We start from the raw sequence: 26,776 nt of genomic DNA on the forward strand, positions 1-26,776 counted from the left end.
CAAGTTATAGTGGGAGGTCATGTGAGGTGTTTATGAGCGGCTTTTGACCCTATGATGTCAGACATTGATTAATCAATCAGCTTTGACATTTCTAGTTGTTTTCCCACAGAGAAGTCGCCAAGAAGTCGCCGTAACAGACCGTTTCATTGGCTTATCCCTCACTTAACTAAAACACCGGTAATATAACAACTCTTCTAGATCCTAATGTAGTAAAGACAAGTAAAACAAAACTTTGAACTAAATCAGAAGAATATATGATTTTTCACAACTTTCTATACATGTAATGTACTTAATTGACAAATTGATTATTTAGGCTTAGCATTTAGTTTAGAAAACCAAGCCAAAAATTACTGGTACATGTACATGTACATGTAGATAATCATAATCCCTTACCTGATCAATGACTTAAAGTAACTACTAACCTACATGTGTGAAATCATTCTGCACATGTAGATCTCTGCCCTAAATGGCAGCCATATACATCAATTAGTATACTGTTTTGTAATGCACTCCTACTCTGGTTCACATCTGTAATTCCCAAAAGCCTAATTAAACCTTTTTCTCAAAATTCTTGAAATATACTGAGTGTTTTCTACTAAAATCGTTGATTTAACACTTAAAATGTCGGTCAACTGGGTTAATGTCTGTTCTCAAAAAGAGCTAGATGTAATTGTAGACAGTGTAAGTTTAGTATGGTGTACTTTGATTATGAATAATATTATTTGTATACAGGTAATCTGTGATATAATTAGTTTTCTGTGTTGTTTAGTATAATTAAATCAGTGTGGTTGTTATATATAGCTCAAGAAGCTTAAGTTGGATTAACAGGGATTATCCAAGCCATACTTATACACATTTAATTACCTGGTCATGCATTCAGGTATAAATAATTAAACCTTTCATACCTCAGCCACCAATAGACTATTGATTAATTGCTATTATTGATCCAATTGTTTACTTATAGATTCTGACCACAACAGTCGGTGAAACATGATGGCAAATGAAGCCATGGAGTTGGAAACAGCCGAAGATCCTGATAATTATTATGCCAGACTAGGAAATTTTGAAATCGATAAAAAGATAGGCAAAGGACAGTTTTCTGAAGTTTATAGAGCAAAATGTAAAGTAGATCAAGAAATCGTGGCTTTGAAGAAAGTACAGGTAAGTTGTGTATTTTAATGTTTCAAGAAATTATAGCTGATGCATGTATACGTCTAGAGGAATAGCTGATATAGAACTAAGAAGAAATAGCTGATATACATGTAGAACTAAGAAGAAATACTTGATATAGAACTAAAAGAAATTAGCTGATATAGAACTAAGAAGAAATTAGCTGATATAGAACTAAGAAGAAATTAGCTGATATAGAACTAAGAAGAAATAGCTGATATAGAACTGAGAAGAAAATAGCTAGCTGATATAGAACTGAAATATAGAACTAAGGAGAAAATAGCTGAAATATAGAACTAAGAAAGGGTTTGGTGTGGTTGTGTAGTCAGGACACAGTTCTCTACTTATGACTGCAATGTTTTAGGGGTAATAGTACAGTAGTCTAAGATTTTAGTAGTAATAGTACAGTGGTCTTAGATTTTTAGATTAGAAACTGGTCCCCAAACGCTACTTATATTACCTGATTGTTCTTCTTCTTGGGTACAATTATTAATACTCTTTGAAAAAAGCCTAAGGGCGGCTGCTTTTATTCCATGTTCGGTTCCTGTGCTTGTACTTGTTCAGTAGTAATGAACTGAAGTGAAATGGGGTTTTACATCCTACTGTTCTGCTCCGACAGGGCTAATGAAGACGGGCATATGCCATGCAGTATGCTCTGAGGGAAATTTTGCCCGGACAATGGTGCTACGGCCTACTCTTATATCAAATTCCATTGGCCAAGGAATCTTTTACTTGCCTGCCAATGTGCACAGGGGACCTCGTATTTTCATCTCATCCAAACGACTAAATATCTGTCCCTGTCAGGCCCTCTGGACTGCACCACTGACAAGGGGAAACCACGCCAGAACATCCTGATGAACTTTCTCAGCCAACAGCATTGGTGCAGCTTAAACCCGATTTCATTTCATCCATTTATTCATCATATTCATTGATTTGTTGTTATATTTGATAGATATTTGAAATGATGGATGCTAAAGCTAGACAAGATTGTATTAAAGAAATAGATTTACTTAAGGTAAGAAGAACAAAATTGTTGTCAACAGAATTTAAATAGTTATGAACTATGGAATATGAACAAAACACGGATGTGGGGCTCTTTTCTAGTGGTTTAACAAATACAAGTTGGGTCATAAGGTCTGTCATTGAGACAACTGGCATGGTTTTCATTCCCAGCTTGTACGTGACTAAGAAGTAGGGTTGCCTGTCCGCTCTCATGCGTTTTTTCCAGGTTCTCCGGTTTCCTCCCACTGCTAAAGTGAATTATTGAAATAAAATTGCTAAAGATCCCTATGCTCAAGCAAATCATTGAACTAAAATTAAACCATGTGTTAGTCCCAAAATGACCTAGTTTTAGTCGAGTTTAATTTAAACCCCATTTTTCTCTCTAGTGCAGGGTGATAACAAGATGTTAAAACAAGGTTTACAATGTATTCTTTGTTACATTCTGGAGAGAGTCTAGAAAAATCTCAGGCATTTTCAAGCCTGGTTCCTACTTGTGACACTAATAAGTACATGTACATGTATATAAAGTGTTTTCTAGTCATTCTAATGAGACAAAAAGCCTTTGTTCAACCATATACATGTTGGTGTGCATGTAAAAGAATCCTTGACGAGTAGTCGTAACTGCGACTGTCTACTCTGACAGCATTACTGTTGGATGGCCGAATGGTTAGCGGGTGCCTGTTATATCATAAGGTGTTTCATTGTGTCAACTGACTTGGTTGCGTTTCCCCGGTTGTACGTGGGTTTTCTCCGGTCCTCTGGTTTCCTCCCACTGCTAAAGACGCTTAAACGTTAGCGAATTATTAAAATAAGTTTGAACCATATGTTAATCTCTCTCTCTTTCTCTCTTACTGTTAGTCACAAAATGACCATGTGTAGTATTGAAACATATATCCCTTTCAATTATTTCTTTCAAATAAGATTTTATGATGTTTGATTTGAAATAAAATGTTATTAATATTTTACAGCAACTGAACCATGATAATGTTATCAAGTATCTAGCATCATTTATAGAAAATAATGAATTAAATATTGTATTAGAATTAGCTGATGCCGGTGATTTATCAAGAATGATTAAGGTAAATATTAACTCTTGTTGATCTATTATTTTCACATTTTTAAAAATGACAATTTGCCATAGAATGGTAAATATTAACAATAATCGATATGATTATTTTGATAGGAGTTGATGAAATAATGGTGGATTTGGGTAGATTAGGGTAAATTTATCTACTGATATAAAGGTATCGGTACCTATACTCCGTTTTATTGATAGTTAGGAGTATTTAGACGCAGTCTTCAAGTTTATTAAAGATACATTAGCAAAGAGTTTAATAAAGAGTTGGCCATTCTTGCTATAGTAATTCAAAATATATGATAAAAAAAGAAAATATTGAAAATTTCAGTCAAATTACTTTATTCTGAATGAAGTTGTCACTGTTGGACTAGAAATAGGCATCAACTATCTCCAAGAATTGCCAAACGTTTGATGACAGATGATAATATCACCCACATATTATCGATTGTCAAGGAACATTCTCAATGGCGACGGTACCCTCGATTGGCCGGCCTTTCATCGGCAATCTCTGGTAGTGTTGTCAGTGTCTAACGGTAAACGTCAGCTTGGTCAGCCATTTATTGATTAAATTGTTAAATGGACGACCGTTTAAATCCAAGCTATATCGAAGCCATCTGGGGGTCTACAGAGTTGATTGTGGGCTTGTCATGTAAATAAAGGTCTAATAAATAATATCTATAAAATCTGAAGCCTAAAGAAAGTTTTGCAATAGGCAGATTTAGCTCTTAACTAATGTATCTTTAATTCATCTAATTTTACACTTTGTTATTACAGCATTTTAAAAGACAAGGTCGACTTATACCTGAGAAAACAGTGTGGAAATATTTTGTACAAATCTGTATGGCCCTTCTACACATGCATTCCAAACGCATAATGCACAGAGGTACGGAAAATATTATTACAATCTTCATTTATCTGAATTCAAGCGGGATACTCAATTTAACATCCTGGACTAACCTTGCTACAATAATACAAACACTTTGAGCAAAATTCACAGCAAAAGGTTTTCAGATACAGTAGAATCTGTATGAGCAGCCACTCCTATTCAGCGACATCTCCTTGTAAGCAGTCATGATAAATTCCCCCCCGTAAAAATTCTTTTGTTTCATCTCTTTATTCAACGGCCACTCCTCTAACGCGGCCAGCGGTCACTATTTTACTAATAAATTCAACAAAACATCGCCCATTCAACGGCCATTGTTGAATGATACCATCTTGTCGTTCTTTGTATCAACCCCGCTAATCCCGTGAGTAGTAGTTAATTAACTGGACCCCCACTGATCAGGTAAAAAGAAATGTAAAAATAACAATCAACCCGGGAGTATCTGTTAATTAATCTTTTGTTTTATTAAACGACTAACCTGCTCATTGTTTTCACGCGTAACGACACATTATTTGATACTAATTGAATAAAATAAAAGTACTGAGTTTTGTCACGATTATCTAGTATCTCTTTTTCATTGCCACTTTGTTGTTAAACAAACGTTTTAGCGCTGCCTATAATATTACATACAGAGTTACACCCCCTCTAAATAGGTGATAAAATCAGCGATGTTTTTTTGTTCATGTGCTTTTTTGATAAAATAAAATTAATTCATCAATTTTCTTCACAAAAATGGATAAATATTATCGAATGTATCACAATGGTAGACAGTAGTATCGAAGGTTGGTACAAAATGACAAGTTTACAGAAGTTATGTCTGAGATTTGAGTTAAGAATTTTCGTTCGGCACAAGATTCAGCGATGGTCAAATTTTCCGATGCAAGTATTGATGTTCGCTTCCAATGCATCCAAGCGTATTATTTAATTTATGTCAGCACAAAAAGCACCATGATTTTATTAAGAGGCCACTCCCGTTAAGCGGTCAGTTCGGAAAATTCCCTTGGGTGGCTGCTTAATGCAGATTCTACTGTACTTAGCATTTACAGGTACATTAATTAGGGATGTATGGGAATACTCGATTGAAACGTTCCGGAATTTAATTCTCTCAATCCCAAAAATAGTGAAAAGGGGAATTTCAGGCTGCCATGCATGTGCTGACTGCATGAGAAATTGTATCAACCAACCATGACAGTTGAATCATATTGGTTGTGTTTAATTATGTCCCGATTCTACGCACACCATCTTTGTTGTCAGGACTGAGAGAAATGTGACGGTACTGAATTTCACTTCACTCAGTTGTAATTCTGCTAATTCGAGCATCTCTTTTGAAGTGGTTGAAGAGAACAGCTGACAGAGAGAACTCATGCAACCTGGCTCAAAGCCACAACACTTAATGACAGACCTTATGACAGAGAGAGAGGGCTTAACGTCCACTTGACACAAACTTGGTCATTTCGGTACTAACATATGGTTCAATCTTATTTCAATAATTTGCTTGCGTGTAGAGGAAACCGAAGGACTCAGAGAAAAACATAGATTGGACAGGCAACCCTACCCCTTGTACAAGCAGAGAATCAAAACCACACCCTTTTACTCAATGACAGACCTTATGATGCAACGTGCACTTGCTGACCAACCCCCGATTTAATGACAGACCTTATGATGCAACACACGCTCGTTAACCAACCCCCGACTTAATCACAGACCTTGTGATCTAAAGGACACACATTTGATCAATTGACCACCTACCTACACCATCGCGCCGAACGTCGCCCAAATAAATTATGTTTTATAGTATATTATTTTCATGTAGGAAGTACTGCATTTAAAAAGAGTCGCCCAAATATATTATGTTTTATAGTATATTATTTTCATGTAGGAAGTACTGCATTTAAATTGATAAAAGTATTTGAGGAAGTAACTTCTCTACAGATATTGTAATTTACAAATATTTTTTATTTTACCTTTCAGATATAAAACCGGCAAATGTATTTATAACAGCTCAGGGTGTCGTTAAACTCGGTGATTTAGGACTTGGTAGATTCTTCAGTTCCAAAACAACAGCAGCACATTCCTTGGGTAAAGTTTTATTGTGTTCACTAGCAAGTTTTATTGTGTTCACGAGCAAGTTTTATTGTGTTCACTAGCAAGTTTTATATTGTGTTCACTAGCAAGTTTTATATTTTCTTGAAAACATATCTGTAGAAAAAGAAACTGTCAAATTCTGTTTATAGAGGCTCGCTACTCCAGGGACTACATGTATTTGTCACAGTTAATCATTTCAACAATTTTTATATCTTCTTGAAAATATATCTGTAGAAAATATTGATGTACTGTTTGTATGGACTATTTGTCATAGACAACCTAACTTCATGTCAGCAACAATCTCTTGTGCAAAATGCTCAATACAGGCCTTTGGTATATGTTGTCCACAATAATTTCCAATTGCATCATTGTTAGAGATTCAAGTATTAAAATATTTCAGATTTCTTTCGAATGATGATTAGTAGTTTTAATCACAACAACTACTTATAAATGTAAAACGATTTCATTTTTCAAAATTAAATGTTAAAATGATTTGTTTTTATTTTAGTTGGCACACCATACTACATGTCACCAGAAAGAATACATGAAAATGGCTATAATTTTAAATCTGATATATGGTCCCTTGGCTGTCTTCTTTATGAGGTAGGAATCAATTTACGTCCTAATTCATCTCCGATAATCAACTTATTTATTTTTTCTCACAATAAATAGACAATGATTACAGCTACTCTATGCGACTTTTGTCGTCACCTATAACATTACCGTTAAATACCCACGGCGACTTTTATCGACAAAAACGGTTAGCCGAATGAAACTTACGTTCCTAGGATAATGAGAGTTACTTACCTTATAATTAGACAACTTTCACTCGTTTGTTTACTTCCTGTTTGACATTTTGACAGTTAAAAATAGTACTGTTTCTTCTTGAAAAATTATAATAAAACAGTGATATTGTCTAGGCCTACACAAAAATGTTCTCCTAATCACGGATTACTATTATGACATCAGACCTCTGAGTCACTAAAGAGTTAAAAACCTTCTGGATGCCATCATTCAATTCTACACTGAACTAATGGTTGTGTTTTTGAGTGTGGTGCTGGATCTCTTACCAGCATGTCTCAGATTCCAAGAAAGTTCATCAGGATTTTTCTTCCAAGCCCCTTTTTCACAAAGCATTCTCAGACAGTTACTCAGCTTTCAATAATTGTTTGAAAAATATCTTTGATCCAGAAACACAAAACTTTGCACATAGTTTCTTATTGATGTATTTGATACATTAAAACAAAAGTTTTGTAAAGGGATATATTTTAGTTAAAATAAAGCGAACAATGTTTTGTAAAACTGGGGCCTAGTTTCCCCTTTACATTAGAATAGTAAATATCTTCAATCCTTAGAAATTTTGTCTCATGTGTAACACGAGTTTGTGTTTATTTAAATGCATGTCCTAAAAATATTTAGCACAAAGGGAGAGGACTCTATTCAATTGTCCTTAGAACCATATTATCTCCCCTTAGACCACAAAATTCATGTTGTGCCATATTTAATTTTTATACGCCCACATTGAAATGTGTTCCTATATTGTTGCCAGTCCAGAGGCTAAAGTTAATATCCAGTTGCCTTTGAATTCATACACAGTGTTTAAGGTCATGAGATGAAGAAGCATGTTGATTTTCAGCGAGTTCCGATAATTACTGCCAGTTATATGGCCCTCGATCAGTTTGAAAAATCTTGTTTAGGATTTGTCGTATGGTTTCCCCTTGTCATTGGTGCATGACAGAGGGCCTGGCAAGGGACAATGTATAGTTGTTTGGATGGGATAAAAAAAAAACAAGGTGCACGTAAAAAGAATCCTTGAGTAGGCCATAGTGCCGCTGTCTGGGCAAAATATCCCTCATTGCACACTGTATGGCATATGCCTGTCTTCATTAGCTCAGTCGGCACAGAAAAGTAGGATGTTAAAACCCATTCATTTCATTTCTTTAAAAAAAAAAGGCTTTATGGGTTGAATAGATGACTTAATAATACTTAATGATACATTCCGGGGTACAAACTGGGTGATTTGATGATATAATATTTGGACTAAAAACATATTTATTCAAACTAATTAATTTATCATAATTTTGCTTCAAATCCTTCTCAAAACATTGCAATTGTCAGGGAATAGCCGGCTATAAAAACTCGATCAAAAGAGGTCATGTTTGTGTCACGGACACAACGAGTGCGATGTCGGAGGAGAATTCATTGCATACAAAAGACGATGTTGCCTTTATCACTGACTATTTATTACAAATAACGAAGCCTAATTAAATTCTCGGATTATCCACAGCCCGAGTCTTTTTCCGTGATTTTTTTCTCAGAAAGTGTTGTACATCTAAATCTTCATAAAGTGTATCAAAATGTACATCGAGCGCTTAATCTCCGCGTGCAACCTTCGACGTTACGCGTGCAGACACTCCTAATCGTCGGGTTGTCGATTAGGGAAACCCGTACATTTTTGTCATGTATGCGCCCCATGAGTGTTTTCCAGGGAATCCAGTATTTTTCTAGTAAGATTGAATATTTCTACTTTCCATACATTGTATGTACCAAAATTGCCATACTTTTATTGGAAATAACCACCCGATAAATACTTTTCTGGGAACGTAGCTTTAAAGGAACATAATGTTTAACCACTTGGTATTATATTTATTTTAAAGATGGCTGCCCTCCAGTCCCCATTCTACGGTGATAAAATGAATTTATATTCCTTGTGTAAAAAGATAGAACAATGTGATTACCCTCCTCTACCAGCAGATATTTATTCAGATGAGGTAATGTCAATATTATTACATTTTACAAGTAATAAATCACAACTGGTGAGTTTGATAATAAAGTACATATACCACTATGAAGAATCTACTCAAAAGTAAATTTATGATTGTTTCTCTACTTTACCAGCTTGTAAAATTGTATACATGAAAATAAGATGTTTCTTCTGTCACAAATATTGGCTTAAGCAAATAGATTGTTAAGCAAATACCAAGGTCGGCTGGTGTACATGTATTCATTAGTGTGCATTTGAAGGAAGCTTTGACAATTCAGATTAGCACAACTTATCTATATTTAATGTTCATATTTTTATTTATTTATGAATAATTTATTTAGTAATCAATTTATAAATTTAACATATATTTTGCAAGAGCTAAATCTGCCTTATTGCAGGTCTTTCTTTAGGCCTGAAATGTTATTAGACATCGGTTAACATATCAAGACCATAATCAACTCTCGATGCCATTGTTAGCCTACTCTATTTAGTGGATTTGAATACATTTTTAACGTAAAAATGGATAATAAAGACTTTGAACATTGTCTTACCAACAGTAGTAACGATGATCAAGCTTAAAATTGAATGGCTAATATCTTGGTTCAGACTCAAGCAATTTGACTGAAATTTTCAGCATATTCCACTTTCATTATCTATCTTTTAACTATTATAATGAGAACTGTCAGCTCTTTATCTTAATGCCCCTTTAATCAATTTATTTATTTATTAATTTATTATTGTAGTTACGAGAATTAGTGAGGATGTGCATTAACCCCAACCCTGAACAGAGACCTGGTATAGAATATGTTTACAGTCTTGCACAGAAGATGTATCAACATTTTCAAATGGAGAATCCTTCACCGGTTCCTCCCCCGTAACTTACACAATTTTCTTGTTATTAATATTATTATTATTATCTACTACTGTCTTGTTAAGAAGTTTTGTAACTCCAATTTTGGTGGATATGTAAAGGTATGGTGAATATCATATTGGACTAGCAACTTGGCTACAAACAATTTCATCTTGTTCTTCTTCTGTGGAGCGACACTGTTTGAAAAACATAAATGAAAAGAAATGGGGTTTAACGTCCTACTGTTCTGCTCCGACTGGGCTAATGAAAACAGGCATATAAAAATTTTGCCCAGGCAGCAATGCTACAGCCTACTTTTACCTCAAATTCAAACTGCAAAGGGATCTTTTGGTTTTGCATCTCATCCAAATGACTTTATGTTATCCCTTGCCAGGCCCTTGGTCCTGCACCACTGACAAGGAGGAACCACGTCAGAAAATCCCGATGAACTTTCTCGGCCAAAGCAAGGATTGAAAACATGGGACCTCCAGGTTAGCGAGCCAACGTCTCACTCACTGAGCCACTGTGACTCCCCGATCGTTCGAAAAACCACCTAGGGCCCTGCAAATTCATGGTTGATTGGTGTGCTTATTCCTTGGCCCCAAGCACTGGTCATCTTCTTGTTCTTTGGGGAGATGCTCTTCGAAAAAAAGCCTAAGGTCGATCGACGTGAATCTTGGTATGATTGCACCTTGGACAATTAAACAGCGATTCACGAAATTCGACTTCTTATATGACATCACAATTTCAAGATGGCAGCGATTACATCATGTTCGGTTCCTGGTCCATAGTATGCACGTACTTGGGTTTTTTTTTATATCCATATTTCTGAATTTATGGGTGGCCAAGTGGTTTAAGAAGTTGGCTGATTTCGTTTCCATGGTTTTATGTTACTGCCCTAATCTCATGTGCATTTGCGGTTGTTCTTTCCAGCACTGTTGGGCAAGTGTTTAAACCACTGTGCATTGCGTACACTGTGAATTGCATACACTGTGAATGTCATTAACCTACATGTATACATAACCGCCAAATTTTGAGATACAAAATTTGTTAAACTTGGACAGTATTGTTTGTTTTATGAACTATATGTCACTTCGTATGACCACAGATCTATGCACACTTAACCACTGCTTATAAGTCACCATCATGGATCCAATCAACTTAATAAATAAATCTTTGTTGATTGTAAACATGATTCTTATCAACCTAATAAAATCTTTTGCATTGTAAACTCTGCCACAATCATGGCTTCAATGATGGTAAATGCTGCTTATATAAGTCACCATCATGATTCTAATGATGGTAAACTCTGCTTACATAAGTCACAGTTTCAGTGATGGTAAATGCTGCTTATATAAGTCATCATCATGATTCTAATGATGGTAAACATTGCTTATATAAGTCACAATCATGGTTTCATTCAATGATGGTAAACTCTGCTTATATAACTCACATTCATGATTCTAATGATGGTAAACTCTGCTTATATAACTCACATTCATGATTCTAATGATGGTAAACTCTGCTTATATAACTCACATTCATGATTCTAATGATGGTAAACTCTGCTTATATAACTCACATTCATGATTCCAATGATCGTAAACTCTGCTTATATAAGTCACATTCATGATTCTAATGATGTTTAACATTGCTCAATAACTCACCATGATGGGAACATAGTAGTCTTGTACGAAATTGAAATCGATCTTCAGTAGATGGGTTGAAGTGTTTCCCACAAAAAAGCTTAAATCACTGTTACTGTAGATGGATCATGATGATTTTAGTATAGTGTGCTAATACAAGTGACAAGCAAGTCAGTAATGCATATTTCTTTTGCTGGAGCTCGGTTTAACACGGGCGCGTCCGATTACAAGGTCTGTCATTGCGTCAAGTGGCCTGCTTTTGATTCCCCGCTTGTATGGGACAAGGAGTAGGGTCGTCTGTCCTACTGCCTTGATTATCTCCGGGGTTTGAGTTAACGCGTGCATGTTGCATCATAAGGTCTGTCATTGAGTCAAGTGGCATTGTTTCTATTCTCTGCTTGTACTTGACAAAGAGTAAAGTCGTCTGTCCAACCTTGTGGATTTTGTCCAGGTCCTCTGGTTTCCTCCCACTGCTAATTAGACTCCTACGCGAATTATTGAAATAAAATTGAACCATATGTTTTTCCTGAAATGACCTAGTTTGTGTCAAGTGGACTTAAACCCCATTTCTCTCTCCCTTTTTCCTAATAGTGTGATTACATTTTTACCTTTGTGAATTGAGATCCATTGTCTGATGGTGGGTCTACAGGAATGCAAAGCATAGTCTTTGACAAAGTTGTACAAAATGAAAGCTTATAAATTTTGAGGGGGGTTGACGGCCGAATGGCTAGCCTGTGCGCTTTGTATCATAAGGTCTGTCATTGTGTTTGTTTTTGTGTTTATGTTGTTTTGTTTTTCTCAAAATTAAAAAGAAGAACAGCAACTGATTTCAAACGTTTTTAAGCATAAGAAAACAAGATTGTTTAATTTGTGGTCTATGTACGATAAAGCAATAATTATACTGATGTCCATCAAAGGAAAATTAGCATTTTTTGTATTGATAAAATGCTAGCATTGATTTATTATTTTATAAATAAAAAAAACCCAAATAAATTGCACATATAAAACTGTTGAATACCAATCAGATTAAAACACAGATCCTGTTTCGTTTCGTTTTTTATAGTTCAAAATTTCATTTTACTTGTCTGTATCTGGAAGAGTTGTTATATAACAGGCATTCTAGTTGATGTGAGGAATTAGCCAATGAAACGGTCATGCGACGAGTTCTTGGCGTGCTCTGACCCCCAGAGAAACATCAATGCTGATTGATTAATCAATGTACAACTGGTCAAATCTTCATGTAGTGTAGGCCATCGAAAGTATAAAAATCGAAACGAAAGGTAGATCTGTATTTTAATCAGATTGTTTGAATACAATATGGAGTTAAACTTTGTCTTGCTGTGAATTAGAAATTGTTTAATATAGATTTAAATTATTGTTTTTAAATTATATTGTATATAACTATTACTAGTCTTACTGTATTAATTAATGGGGTTGGGTGATCAATTGATCGAGTGGTCTTTAAATCATAATAATAGCCCGAAACACTGTTAGTTTCTCTTAGATCAAAGTTATTTTACTCTGTTGTAATCTTATTAAGGGGGTTGGGTGATCAAGTGATAGAATGGTCTTTAAATCATGAATAATAGCACTAAACGGTGTTAGTAGCTCTTAGATAAAAGATATTTTACTCTGTTGTAATCTCAATAAGGGCTTAAGTCATGAAAATCAGAATTAAAATATTTTACGAATATAACCTTTCATTGATAAAGGACTGCATCGTTGAAATATTTTTAGTGTATAGGCCTAGATCAAAGATATTTTACTTGTGTCATAATACCATCAGTGGCTTATGGCATGAAATTAAAACTGAAATATTTAACGAATATAAACTATCATTGATAAAAAGTATTGCATCTTTGAAATATTTTGATTTAATTTTGTGTGAATAGGCCTGGATCGTATCTGCAACATATACAACATATATTATACTCTTTAACCCTTTAGCACCTGGTCACGAACAGTCCAAAACAACTGGCCCCATGTTCACAAAGCATTCTCAGACTTCAGTTAAGAATTTACTCAAAATTGTTCACCTTATTTTGTTGTTTTAATGTATCAAATACACCAATAAGAAACTATGTGTAAAGTTTTGTGTGTATGGATCAAAGATATTTCTCATAAACAGTGATTGACAGTTGAGTAAATTCTTAGCTTAAGTCTGAGAATAATTTGTGAACTCGAACCCTGCTCTCTCACCCTGTCACACTTCTAACGGCTATAGTCACAGGAATAGCTGTCACCTATTTAAGGACTAATTTTATGAGGCAGTTTAGTAGTTGAGAAAATGAGCGACAAAACCAAATTTTAAAAGATCACAAAATCTATAATTTTGTTCAGGAATTTGGGGTAGCCTGCTATTTACAGGTGATAAAGGGTTAATCTAAAGGCGGATTCGTTATAGTGATTATAATGAAGACCCAGATCAATTGTTTCAAAAATGATAATACAGTATTGACAATTACTGTTTAAAAATATATAGTATTCTTGTTGATATAAATGCACTTGTTTCTATACATGAACTAGAAAATTTATTTTACATATTTTATTCTTTTATCTTTCAAACTGCTTATAATTGCCAAAAATACATTCTCTCACTCTTTCATTATTCATAGGTATAGGATTAAAAAACTTTATTTATAAATAAATGGATTTGGATTTTAGAAGCTTGTATTTTTCCTGGAAAGACTCTTGGATCATTTATTACGAGCTCTTGGATTATAAATTAAGAACTTGTATTTTCATGGAAAGATTCTAGGATTATAAATTAAGAGCTTAAATTTTTTCCAGGACCGATCCTTTGATCATTAATGAAGAAGTCATAATTTTGGATCATTAAATACATATTCGTTCACACATACATATTTGTTGTGCCATTTTAATATATAGATCTCAATGTTTGAAGTATTATGGACTTTCTAATGCATGTGCTATAGATCATAAGGTCTATCCTTGAGTCAAGTGGTGTGTTGTTGATCCCAGAGTAGAGTCACCTGCCAAACTTTGTGGGGTTTCTTCTCCATGACTTGTGAGGACCAAACTTAATAAATCATAAAGTTACTCACAATGGTGATATGATAGTATTGATATTAATGTAAAATTGCTGTTTTAGAGAATTTATATTACTGTTTATAGGTTGTGGTCACCTTGATGCTATGTAAACTATAAATTCATATTAATGTTTTTTAGATTTTGGCCACCAGATTCTTGTGTAAACTATAAATTTATATTAATATCTATTAGAGTGTGGCCACCAGGTTCTTGTGTAAACTATAAATTTATATTAATGTCTATTAAATTGTGGCCACCAGGTTCCTATATAAACTATAGATTTATATTACTGTTTATAGGTTGTAGTCACATTGATCCTATGTAAACTATAAATTTATATTAACTTAGGTTGTGGCTACCAGGTTCCTATATAAACTATAGATTTATATTACTGTTTATAGGTTGTAGTCACATTGATCTATGTAAATTACAAATGTTTATTAACTTAAGTTGTGGCTACCTTTATCCTATGTAAAATATAGATTTATATTAATGTCTATTAGATTGTGGTCAGCAGTTAGGCTCCTATACAAACTATACATTTAGAAATATTTTATTTGCTATATCCCAGTTTACCTTAAAGTATTAATTGGAAATATTTTTTGTTTGTTTTGTTCAGCATTACATCTTCAAACAGCTTGGCTACAAATAACTTTCTTATCAAATGGATTATCTCTACAAATTCTTTAATTTCAAATCAGATTTTTGTTTGCTTGCTGCTTTAAAGGACATAATCGACAAGAGAGTCTTTGAACGATAGCAGTTGTTTTATATTTTATTCTTCATAGAAATGGTTTTAAATGAGTTTTTATTCTCTGTGAGAAAAGTTGAAAAATAATTCATGTATATGTACATTCCTTCTGCTGCCTAGAGCCCTGTTACACAAAGAGAACTTGAGACTTCAAATTAAACCATATGTTAGTCCCAAAATGACCTAGTTTGTGTCGAGTGGACGTTAAACCTCATTTTTCTTTCTCTCATAGCCAATGAGAAGATTACAGCTCTATCGAATTTTGTGCATGTAAACTTAAGTTAGCTTTGTGCAACTGGGCCCTGAAATACATAATGTAAGAATTGTGGCTGCAGCACTGTGTAATAATTCCTGAAGAATTCTTAGATTTTTACCATGATTTTATATAATTAAGATGAAGAAAAGAGCTGAATTTGGCATAGTACAAGGACCAGATTTAATGACAGATGTATCAGGCCTTTCCTGGTAGACAACATATGTTTTTAGGTCCTCGCGTGTGGCCTTTGTTAGCAGTAAGGCACATTGTTAAACATTTAAATTATAAATATATATATATGCATGTATTATATGTGGTGTGTAATAATTTCTCTAGTCTCTTACTGTGATATTGAACTAATCAGAAATGACATTTAAACAGTAGGCGATAAACAAGTTATTACATATATGTGATGTCATCTGTGTCATCATCATTTTTGCTTTAATAATAATTATGGCTATTAAATTTTTAAATGTGCCCTGTGGTGACTGTATTCTGATTGGTTAGGAATTGTAACCTACATATTCTAATTGATTAGGAGATGTAAACTACACATTCTGATTGGTTAGAAGATGTGAAATACGTAGGAGATCAAAATACTTATTCTGATTGGTTAGGAGATCAAAATACTTATTCTGATTGGTTAGGAGATCAAAATACTTATTCTGATTGGTTAGGAGATCAAAATACTTAATCTGATTGCTTAGGAGATCAAAATACATATTCTGATTGGTTAGGAGATCAAAATACTTTTTCTGATTGGTTCAAGAAATGATTCCGTCCCAGCTATTGTTTATTTTATTATAATATTTTGTTTTATAAAGAGCTGTGTGTATTATTATATGAAGTGAAGTTTAATACAATGTTTTGTCATTGTATATATACATTCCTTTCTTAGAGACATAGGCCACATAAATTTGATTTTTAGTTCTTTGGGAACTCTTTACTTCCTATTTGGGGGTGGGGGGGCATTGAGTTATTAAATCAAGTGCCGTGACAAGGAGTAGGGTCACCTCATGGGTTTTCTCCGGGTCCCCTAGTTTTCTCCCACTGCTAAAGACTCTGCAAAAACAAATTATTGAAATAAAATTGAACCATGTGTTAGTCCAGAAATAACCTAGCATTCTCTCTCTTTCTATTTTTTGGAAGGGGATGGGGTAATAAAAGATATTATTGGGTTACACATCTCAAAAGCTCTAAGCTCAAACATTTTAGGTTTTGATATATTCAGTATAATAAGGCCCTTTCCCAAAGACAAAGTCAGAATTGTTTCATGGAAACAAACAAAATTATTCTACTAAGAAATTTCTAATTAATAGCAAAAGACAACGCTACCTTTAAATTTTGTAATGATTTAAGTGTGTGGTTGCTGAGTTCTCTTCCAGAACCAAAACTGGGATTTCAAAAAAAAAAAAAAATCATCAGTCTCATGTCATTATAGGTTATTTATTATTAAGATCCTGAAGAACTACCAATCAAATTGTGTTAACCCGAGTCACATGATCCGATTCCCTTATATAGGCTTGAGAGTCTTATTCACCAGATGTTAAACATAAATATTTTAAGAATGCAGCACTTCCATTGGCCACCATGAGCTAAAATTTATATCAGGATTTGAAATCTCCACTATAATGAAATGAGTGCATTCTTGAATTATTTTAGGATAAGTTTTCGTGAATAAGACACCAGATTGCAATTTGAAATGTTTTTAACCTACATGTATTTTTATTATTATAACTGTATTGTTAGTACTGTGTAGATTTTGATGTGTTTAAAATGTAATTTATATGAAAGAAATCTATTATAGAGTTGTTAAAATATAGAAGAATATTAACACACTGTAAATAAAACATTATCAACGTTATCATCTTTGTCTCAAGTTACTCGATCAGTATTTGATATCTCGCACTACAATTTTTGGCACCAATTTTTTTAACCATTTTTTTTGCAACATCCAACAAAGACTGGTCATTCATTCAGTAAATATCTATAATCAACAGGATATTAGGTGTGTGCACAATAACCGTATTTAACGTCCGCTCTCATAATGAAGTGGCATCGCGATGGAAACGTTTAAAACCTATCTTTGGTTTCATTCGGAAGAATAGTGTTGAGCCAGGGGGCTGGATTATCGAGACTACTCAGGGATGGTTTAGTCTTGAATACCAAGATGATTCAGTTGGAATTTATAGAAAACAGGATTGATTCAGGAATAAGAATCATTGAAAACGGAAGGTGATCTGTAGAAAATCCTTTGAACGATTTAGTGAATTAATCGGAGTTTCACGCGAAAACAGTATAGTGTGCGCATATTTGGGGTAGTGTAAAAATAATAATGAATATATGATTTTAATGGTCCCCGGTAAAAATATTTATTTGACCAATATTTAATTATACCGTGTTACTAATTACTATTATTAAACGGCATATTAAAATAGTAGCAGAATAGAGAGTGCGTGTTATTATCGGGCAATAATATGTAGTGATGAATATCATCACCCTGATATGGCAAAAGCTGTATCGGTATTTAACCTATATAATATATATTTGTATAGTAGCACAGTTGGTTCGTTTGGCGATCAATGATTTCTGTGAAGTTCAAGGCCGTAATCTGGCATTGAGCTATGTTCGCGGTTAAACAGTCGACTATTATTCAACTGCACGGACCAATACTGTTGAAAAACACTATTTTACAATATTAAACTGAATTTCTGTTTTGTGAAATCATCTCGTTTCATAATACCAACATGGATGAAGAAAATGGCAATTTAATAAACACAGGTACCATGGACAATAAACAATTACCTAATCCAGTCGAGCAACAATCTCATCCAGTGGATGAACAACCATATTCTGTGGATATGAGTTCCTTAATTGTCAACAGAGCAACAAGAGATGACGAGGAAGAAGCCGTCGAGTCTTTTTCCATCGAGCCTCACATTAAAAACACTAAAGAGAACAGAAATCTCGAATCCAATACCGTGTTTCCTTATTTAGTCCGAAGAGTAGATTCGGAGGAAATACTTCCCCGACCCTGGAAGAGTACCAATCAACTTATCATTGTCTCATATATTAGTGTTCTGTTCTGTTGTTTTTTCGGTGTTTTTGCGAATCATAGCGCCTGGGAAGCTAAAGAATATAATAACAGGAGCCGATATCATGAGGCAAAGGGATATGCAAAACACTCTGTGAGGTGGATGTATGCAGCTTTTGCTTGTGGAATTATCCTTGCTATTGGTATAAGTGTAATTGTTTATTTATGGGTAACCAATGACTACACGTTGGAGTGGGGAAAATTGAACCAATCTTTGCAAAACTAATGTCACCTTAGAACAGTAACAGTCCAAAAGTTCAAACCACAATGGCAAGTCTGAGACCCAGCCAACCCGATCTCTTGAAACCAGAAATAAACACGCCCAAGCTAGCCTATACATTAGATCAGTAACACCTAATTTTCAAAAGTGCCCTTTTTACTGCTGAAAGTGCCCTTTCTCAGACCCAAATATGTCCGTTCCCAACCCGTTGCAGGGATCCCAAATGACTCAAACCATCGATTCAAACACACCAGTCTGGTCTAATTAATGCTTCCACTTGCAAACGAATTCTTGTTGTTTAGCTGACGGTGCCCTAATCCTATAGAGTGACTATAGACAGACATCTTGTGGAATGGGCGGCGTATACACTCATGCCCATCACCGACGCGCATGAGTGCAACTTGATGTAGCATTGTTTCATGTGTGGACAGTACAAAGTACAAGTTACAAGGCTTAAATAGTGAAGTGGCTAGGGAATAGATTCGTCTTTTTTCCCATCATAATGCCTCGCTCGCCTTGACAATTTTCGAGTCGCATGTTCAACTGGCTTTTTTGCTCGATTTTAAGGCTCTTTTTCAACGATTTCCGAACGTTTACTTAGACGAAAGTATCAGCCAAATAGCTTGGAATGGCTACAGATGCAAGGAAATGACGGATAATTTTCTTGGGGGACCCCCCCCCCCCCCTAAAAAAAAAAAAAATTCTTCTCAGCGGCGTGCCCCGTCTCCGCGGTCAGTGCGATCCGCACGTGATAATTAGTTTTCTGGGCTTTCATACACGTTATTATTAATTGCGACAAATCAAGTAACAGTATGAAAAGACAAAAACAATGAAAAACTAATTGATTGTACGAAAAACCATGTCTGTTTACTATCCAAAGATATTGGTTCCCTTCGATATTCCCATATATCGGACCATAACTACATAGATTATGGCCCCGAAATTTACGAAAAATCGGGGTTTAAAAAAAAAAAAAAAAAAAAAAAAAAAAACGTTCATCACCGTTACACCATTATAACTTTTGAGTTCGAATTTCGTGAAAATCGGACCGGAACTTCCTGACAAAGTGGCAGCTCCCGGTACGCAAATAGTGTAAAAGTGTGTAATACCTTTACCAAGGCTGTGGACCCTCAGAGTAATCTGTTTCGCAGAGTTATTGTAACTGCAATAACTGAGATTAAGATGACTGACCTTTATATTATATAAGTTCAAATTCCTTTTAGATGTGACATGACGTCACATCACGCGGCGTCGACCATTGACTCGATAGCTCGTGCAATGTTTACACAACGTGGAATAGTCCGGGAAGAATAGTGTCTTTTAATCATTTTATATACTCATTTACACTTAATAGGATATATTTCTATCCAGATATACTTCAAACTCCATTATTTATTTTTCTATTACTTCAAAAAATGGTCTAGAAATTAATGTACAGAAGAAAAAAAGTTAACAGGTCGAATGGCTAGCTGTATCATAAGGTCCGTCACTGAGTCAACTGGCGTGGTTTCGATTCCCCGGTTGTACGTGGTAAGGAGTATGGTCGTCTGTCCAACCTCGTGGGTTTTCTTCGGTTACTCCGGTTACCCCCCCCCCCCACACACACACACCCACACACACTGCTAAAGACCCCTACGCGCAAGTGAATTATTGAAATAAAATTGAACCATGTGTTAGTCCCGAAATGACATAGTTTGTGTCGATTGAACGTTAAACACCCATTTCTCTCCTCCTCCCCCTCCCCTACCCCGCTTGATGAACGTGTCAGGGGCACGCGCACACTGATCAGCAGCGAATTTTAGCTAGGCCGCTACAATCACTGATAAGGATGACATTTTTAACTTTTTTCCTGCGACAAATTAAATTCTAAAACATTTTTTTTAATGTATTGGAAAAATAAATAAAGGTGTTTGACGTATTTGTAGATATAAATTATTTCCTATTTAGTGTAAATGGGTATTAAAATGACTAAAAGGCAGCATTCCGCCCGAAGCAGTAATGTCTTTAATGTCTTATGTAAACAATGCACGCGCCATTCAGCCAATGATTGACGCTGCGTGCTGTGACGGCACGTGTTAAGGCAGTCATCTTTGACAGAGATATTACTAGACTCGTAATTCTCTGTGAAACTTTTTTTTTGTAAAATTTTATTTCGCCTGCAATAGGCCAAATTGTGAGAAGGATTGTTTGATTACGAAATACAACCGTGTGTAATATCCTATTATTAGAAGTAACCTATTCTAATTGAATGACCTCTTACATGGTTGAAACGAATCATAGGTGATATACTTTATGAAATGGGCCCTTCCCACTTTCTGCGCACCAAATATTCATTTGACAATACATATGTATCCTGCTTGAGTGTATGTTCTATTATTAGAAGTAACCTCTTAATAGATTTATGTAAATAAAATAGGTAAGGTATGTATCGGATATGCTGTGTATACATTGGCGTGCACGTAAAAGATCCCCTGGCAGTTGGAATTCGATGGAACAGTAGGCAATAGTATAGGACGTTCATTTATACCCATTTTTCCCCGAAAATATGTTCAACCCGCCGTTTGCACCCACTTCTACATAAACCAAAAACAAAACAAAAAATTAATTTTAAAAATATGTCTTTTTCGTGTCCATAAGGGACTATCATGTATTCATATGGTGGAACTTCTGTTTATATTTTGTACGGAGCCACGTGTTTGATCCTGGTTGGCCGAGAAAGTTCCTGGGGAATTTTCCATCGTTCGCATGGGGCGAAAAACGAGGTCTCGTATCGTGTACAGATTGTCATGCACGTAAAAGAGCCTTTGGCAGTTGGAATTCGAATAAGATTAAGAGTAGGCCGTAGCGCCGTTGACCTCATAGCACACTGCATGACGTACATGCTCGTCTGCATTAGCCCAAAAAAGTAAGACGTTAAACCCCATTTCATTTTATATATATTGTACATACTTTCTTAATTTATTTTATTATTATAATCCATTGTTTATGTTTTTTTCATATTATGTTATCTATGTATAATTTACATGCTCCCGGAAACAGGATGTATTAATAGTATTTTATGTAATAAATATCATCAGCTTCTTGAAGTATTTGTTTATCTATCAATCAATAAAACTTGGTAATATTTAAACAAATCAGCTTAACAACAAAATTTGTATGCGAGCCTTTTACCAATGTAATGCTTGTGAAGTTCAAGGCCGCAATTGTCAAACACGCCAATCCCCAAGTGCGTCTTTTAACAACATCCGTGATTTAATTACGCCATTGCATAATATATATACCTAACGAAGAGGATTGGGCCGGGATTGCGGTTTAAATAAAGGAGATTCTTGCACCTCAACTACGTTTTAGTAATCCTATTACAGTGTAGGCCTACATTTGGTGAAATAAATATATTCGAGAATTGTGTGTACCTGTCGTCTACGCGAGAATTTCCTGTCCAGTATAAGAATAGCTTTCAGATATACTAATTCAAACTGTCTATTTTGAGAGTTGCAATTTATTTGTGGTGGTCGTAATATCAACATGGAAAAAGAAACGAAAGATTTAAAAGGAGATAAAACTGTGGACACTAAACATGAACTACCTGATCCAGTGGTTAAACAGCCATATACACCTGATTCTTTAACTGTCGACAACAGAGATGTGGAAGAAGGCGTCGAGTCCTTTTCTATGGAACCCCACATCAAAAACACGGAGAAGAACAGAAACCAGGAGGCCAATACCATATTACCCTATTTAGTCCGAAGAATGGATTCGGAGGAACTGCTGCCTAGACCCTGGAAGAGTACCAATCAACTTATCATTGTCTCCTATATCAGTGTGCTGTTTTGTTGTTTCATCGGTGCTGTTGCGAATCATTACGCCTGGCGTGCCAAAAAGACTAATAATGAAAGCAGATATCACGAGACAAAGAAATTTGCAAACAAATCTGTGAAGTGGACATATACAGCATTTGCTTGTGGAATCATCATTGCTACTGGGTTCATTGTAGTTGCGTTACTTCTGCGTTTGTGAAATTAGTGCAAACGGGGTGTTAACTTAACAACCAAATGTGAAACAGTCCAAGAATAATAAGGACGGGCAAAAACTGGGTGGTGTCGAACAATTCAAGAAAATGTGCGACATGCTCCTTTCCTCCCCAATTCTTACAGATCAACATACGCAGTAATGTATACTCAAAGAAGTGATGAAATGACATAATGTTCAAAATAAAATAGAGTTCGATTAATAGCTGTGTAAAAGATGACTGCTTTATCGTGTGACGTCACATCACGCGGCGTCAATCATTGGCTTAATGGTGCGTGCATTGTTTACATAAAACGCTACTAGTCCGGACAGAATGGTGCCTTTTACTCATTTTACATACCTATTTACACCAAATAGGAAATATTTTTTACCTGCATTTACTTGAATCACCTTTATTTATTTTTGTAATGCTTAAAAATATGATTTAGAATTTTATTTGCAGAAGGAAATAAAATAATATTTGTGGGTCAATAAATCGCATCGATGTCATCCCTATCAGTGACTGTAGCGGACTAGCGAATATTCACTTCTGATCAGTGTGGGCCAGGCCCTCCGTCCTGCACCCCTAACAAGGGGAAACCACACCGGAAAACCTAGAGGAACTTTCTCTGGCAAACCCGGCTGTTTCTGCAAATTGTGATTAAAACTTAATCAGTCCGTCCGAGTTAAATTCTAACATTGCTTTTTTTATTGTGAGAAACAGATTTTTTTTTTTTTTAAAAAAAGGTTTTGTATGGAATGGTATTGGGTTCAAAATGCAATCTGGAGTAAAAAGTAGAAAATCAAAAGTAGAAATTCTGTTCATGAAATTAGAATTCTGGCGATTTAGAGCTAAAAAGCTATGGTTGCTTTTCAAATGAAATGCAGAAAGTTAAAAGTTCCCACCGTAAAAATATCCTTTTAGATAAAGAGTATTGAAAACTTGACTCAAGGAGAAAATGTCTCCAAGCCAGAGTTCTACTTTGTCAGTTGTGTATATTTTTGGGTAAATATATTTAACTATGATTTATGGCTGTATTATCTGCATGTCTCAAGTATACAATGTTCATAATATGAAAAATAGAGCTATAAAGTAACACATGACAATAACACATCCAGTTACTAAATGACATTTAAACAATTTAGGTCTATAAAGTGTAATTAAAATGACAAAATTTGTGAAATAAAAATAATCGGGCAATGATATATGTACAGTTTAATTACAATTTAATGTACGAAATAAAATGCATATAAGAATAATCTGGCTAAGGATACAAAATAGTATGTATATATGACTAATAGGGCTATAATATATATATATATATATATATATATATGTATGTATGTATGTATGTATCTGCTTAATAGAAATGATGTACAGTGTGATGTAAAGTGTAATGTATGAAATAAAAAATATGTATAAATATAATTAAAACAGAATATAAATATAAGAGTAATCCGTAGGTCAGTGCAAGCAAAGAGAACACAAATAATCCTACCTGTGATTTTGAAGACCGCATAGGCGTACCTGATCCTCAGGAGCCCCCCCCCCCCCCCTCAACCATATTAGGCGCTCGCTGGCACTATTTCTGCACCCCACGCCACCCACGCTGATCGGGCACAAATAATCAAACCTGCGATCACTCCGTCTTTGAAGACCGTATAGGTGCACCAGATCCCCCTTATTTGCTCAACGTGCTGGTCGACGTTTCATCTTTCAAGATGATAATGCCCGTGCCCACCGCGCTCGTGTCGTGAAAGACTACCATATTGTCCATATGCCTTGACAAGCCATGAGTCCTGACCTTTCCCCTATAGAGCATGTCTGGGACATGATCGGGAGACGTGTTCGTCGACGTCAACGTCAACCGACAACACTGCAAGAATTGACCGTGGCACTGCAAGAGAAGTGGGCCAGATTGCCCCAAATCGTGATTGGACGGTTGATTAGGTGCATGCCACGACAAATTGGTGAATGTCTGAGGATTGGAGCAATTACTCATTATTAGGACAAAAATAAAAAAACGTCCATTTTCACTTTTGACAATGTATCTCTTTGCAAGTGAAATGGGGCCCATCCAATAAGCCGCCCATATGAACTGTTTATGTTCACGTGTAGGCAATTGGCCTGTTATTAACATACATGTGTTACCTCTAATAAAAACAGAAGTGCATTTCCACAGTTTTGTATTGTTTCTAAATATCCCCTACTTTTTGGAAGAGTATATGTGTAACTGACCTTTTTGCGCCGTAACTTGGGACTGGGTCTGAGGAGACTTTGTCTTACGGGCACGCTTACTAAAATAATACCGGGTTAGAGCTTTACGCTCTTTAACAGGTAAATGTTGAAATGGATCTGCATTACTAGAGATTTGATACTTCATTTTGTTTATTTTAAAATAAATAATATTAGCTTTATTTTAATATTAGAATACTCTTATAATTAAATAAATATTAGCTTTATTTTAATATTAGAATACTCTTATAATTAAAATTAGTCAAAAAAGATGTAAGCTTCAACATCGGTTTGTTTTCTGTCCGAATATTTAAGCCATTAAATCGGAAGCTTGCATTTTGGCGGTAGAGTCATAAGACGGTGGCAACTTCTCTTTGTCGTTGTTTACCAATGCTTTGGTTATCTGCAACTTTCTATTAATTTTGGCCTCCCGTTTCTCCATAGTGTAACACATACAACAGCAAAGACCCACCAATAGAATTAAGGAAGCAGGTAGAATTGCGAAAACGCCAACCCACATGACTGTTCGTAATTGACAATAGAGACTTTTGGCAAGCGTAATTTCCTGGTCCGTATCACGTATCCGTATTTTGCGTGTGACGTCATCAATGTCTGTGTATTTCTCATACGTGACACGCCACACGGATACGGCAGCACGTATGGAACGGCTTTCATACGGAAATGGTCCGTATAACACTAGTCGTCTTTTTACCATCGTTTTTGCTACTTTAAGACGCTGAAATGTTGCATCATAGCGTTTTTATGAATCTATGTGTATTCTAGAACACGAAGGTGTATATTTAATCATTATTTTTGATGGGTTGTTCTCGGAGTTTTCATATTTTTCCCGCCTGTCTGCATACTGGTTGATCTACGGGCTAAACTTTCTGAAATGACACATTAGTGAAACCAAAAATTTCTAAAATCTGCCAAAACTCTAAAACTACATTGACGCAACGTATCACGTATACGATACGGATACGGGATACGGATGGGAAAAATCCGCTTGCCAAAAGTCTCTATTGTGTCTGAACAGAGCCTAGGTGACTAGATGATTGGTCGTTTTCTATACTGATAATGATTTCTTGTTGTTTGCCGAAGTCGAGGGGGAGAACGCACGCTTGCTGTTGATGACAATGTCTGACAGTCTGCGACAAATCATAAACTGTTTTGTTGAGTTTTAGTTGACTGTAAATAAATGTTGACTGGTCGCCAATGTCCGCTTTCTTTGTTATTACTACGTAATAATTGTCGTCTGACGTCACATCGTATTCGAGATCAAAGATTTCCTTAAAATTGCATGTCTCTTGCAATTTGATGTCAATGGATTTTGCTCTTGCATAATGCATGTTTAACCAGTTCTATTACATATGTGATAATGACTGACGCCAATATTGTCCTTTAACATAGTGATCCATTCATGCTATCCGCAGACATGGGTCAATGGGTCATATGACGTTTATTGTGTAAACAACACTAATTTTGATTAAAATAAGTTTAATTCTCGACGTTTTAAGTAATTGAAACCAGTGCCGGAAGTAGATAAAGAGAGGTTCTGAGTTATTCCACTTGCGACGAGAGGCAGCAGACACGATTGAGAAAAGCCGAGGTAGATAAATGATGTTTAAGATTGCTGCTATGCTTGTAAGAAATGTTCAAGACAAATATGGGTAAGTCCGACA

General features: G+C 35.2%; 1 protein-coding gene across 1 annotated transcript in view; it reads left to right on the forward strand.

Moving 5' to 3' along the window:
* The window catches only part of LOC126808662 (serine/threonine-protein kinase Nek7), a 28,372-nt gene extending 10,972 nt beyond the window's left edge, over positions 1–17,400 (forward strand). Inside the window, exons 2-9 of the mRNA XM_050533585.2 lie at positions 965–1,161; positions 2,123–2,185; positions 3,141–3,251; positions 4,025–4,133; positions 6,105–6,212; positions 6,727–6,821; positions 8,876–8,989; positions 9,726–17,400. Of these exons, the coding sequence (XP_050389542.1) occupies positions 991–1,161; positions 2,123–2,185; positions 3,141–3,251; positions 4,025–4,133; positions 6,105–6,212; positions 6,727–6,821; positions 8,876–8,989; positions 9,726–9,860 (906 nt within the window). The 5' untranslated portion in view covers positions 965–990 and the 3' untranslated portion in view covers positions 9,861–17,400. The remainder of the gene's footprint in view (positions 1–964; positions 1,162–2,122; positions 2,186–3,140; positions 3,252–4,024; positions 4,134–6,104; positions 6,213–6,726; positions 6,822–8,875; positions 8,990–9,725) is intronic.
* Positions 17,401–26,776: the final 9,376 nt, after the last annotated feature.

The sequence above is a fragment of the Patella vulgata genome, chromosome 1 (assembly GCF_932274485.2).
Source record: "Patella vulgata chromosome 1, xgPatVulg1.2, whole genome shotgun sequence".
Classification (NCBI taxonomy): Eukaryota; Metazoa; Mollusca; class Gastropoda; family Patellidae; genus Patella; species Patella vulgata.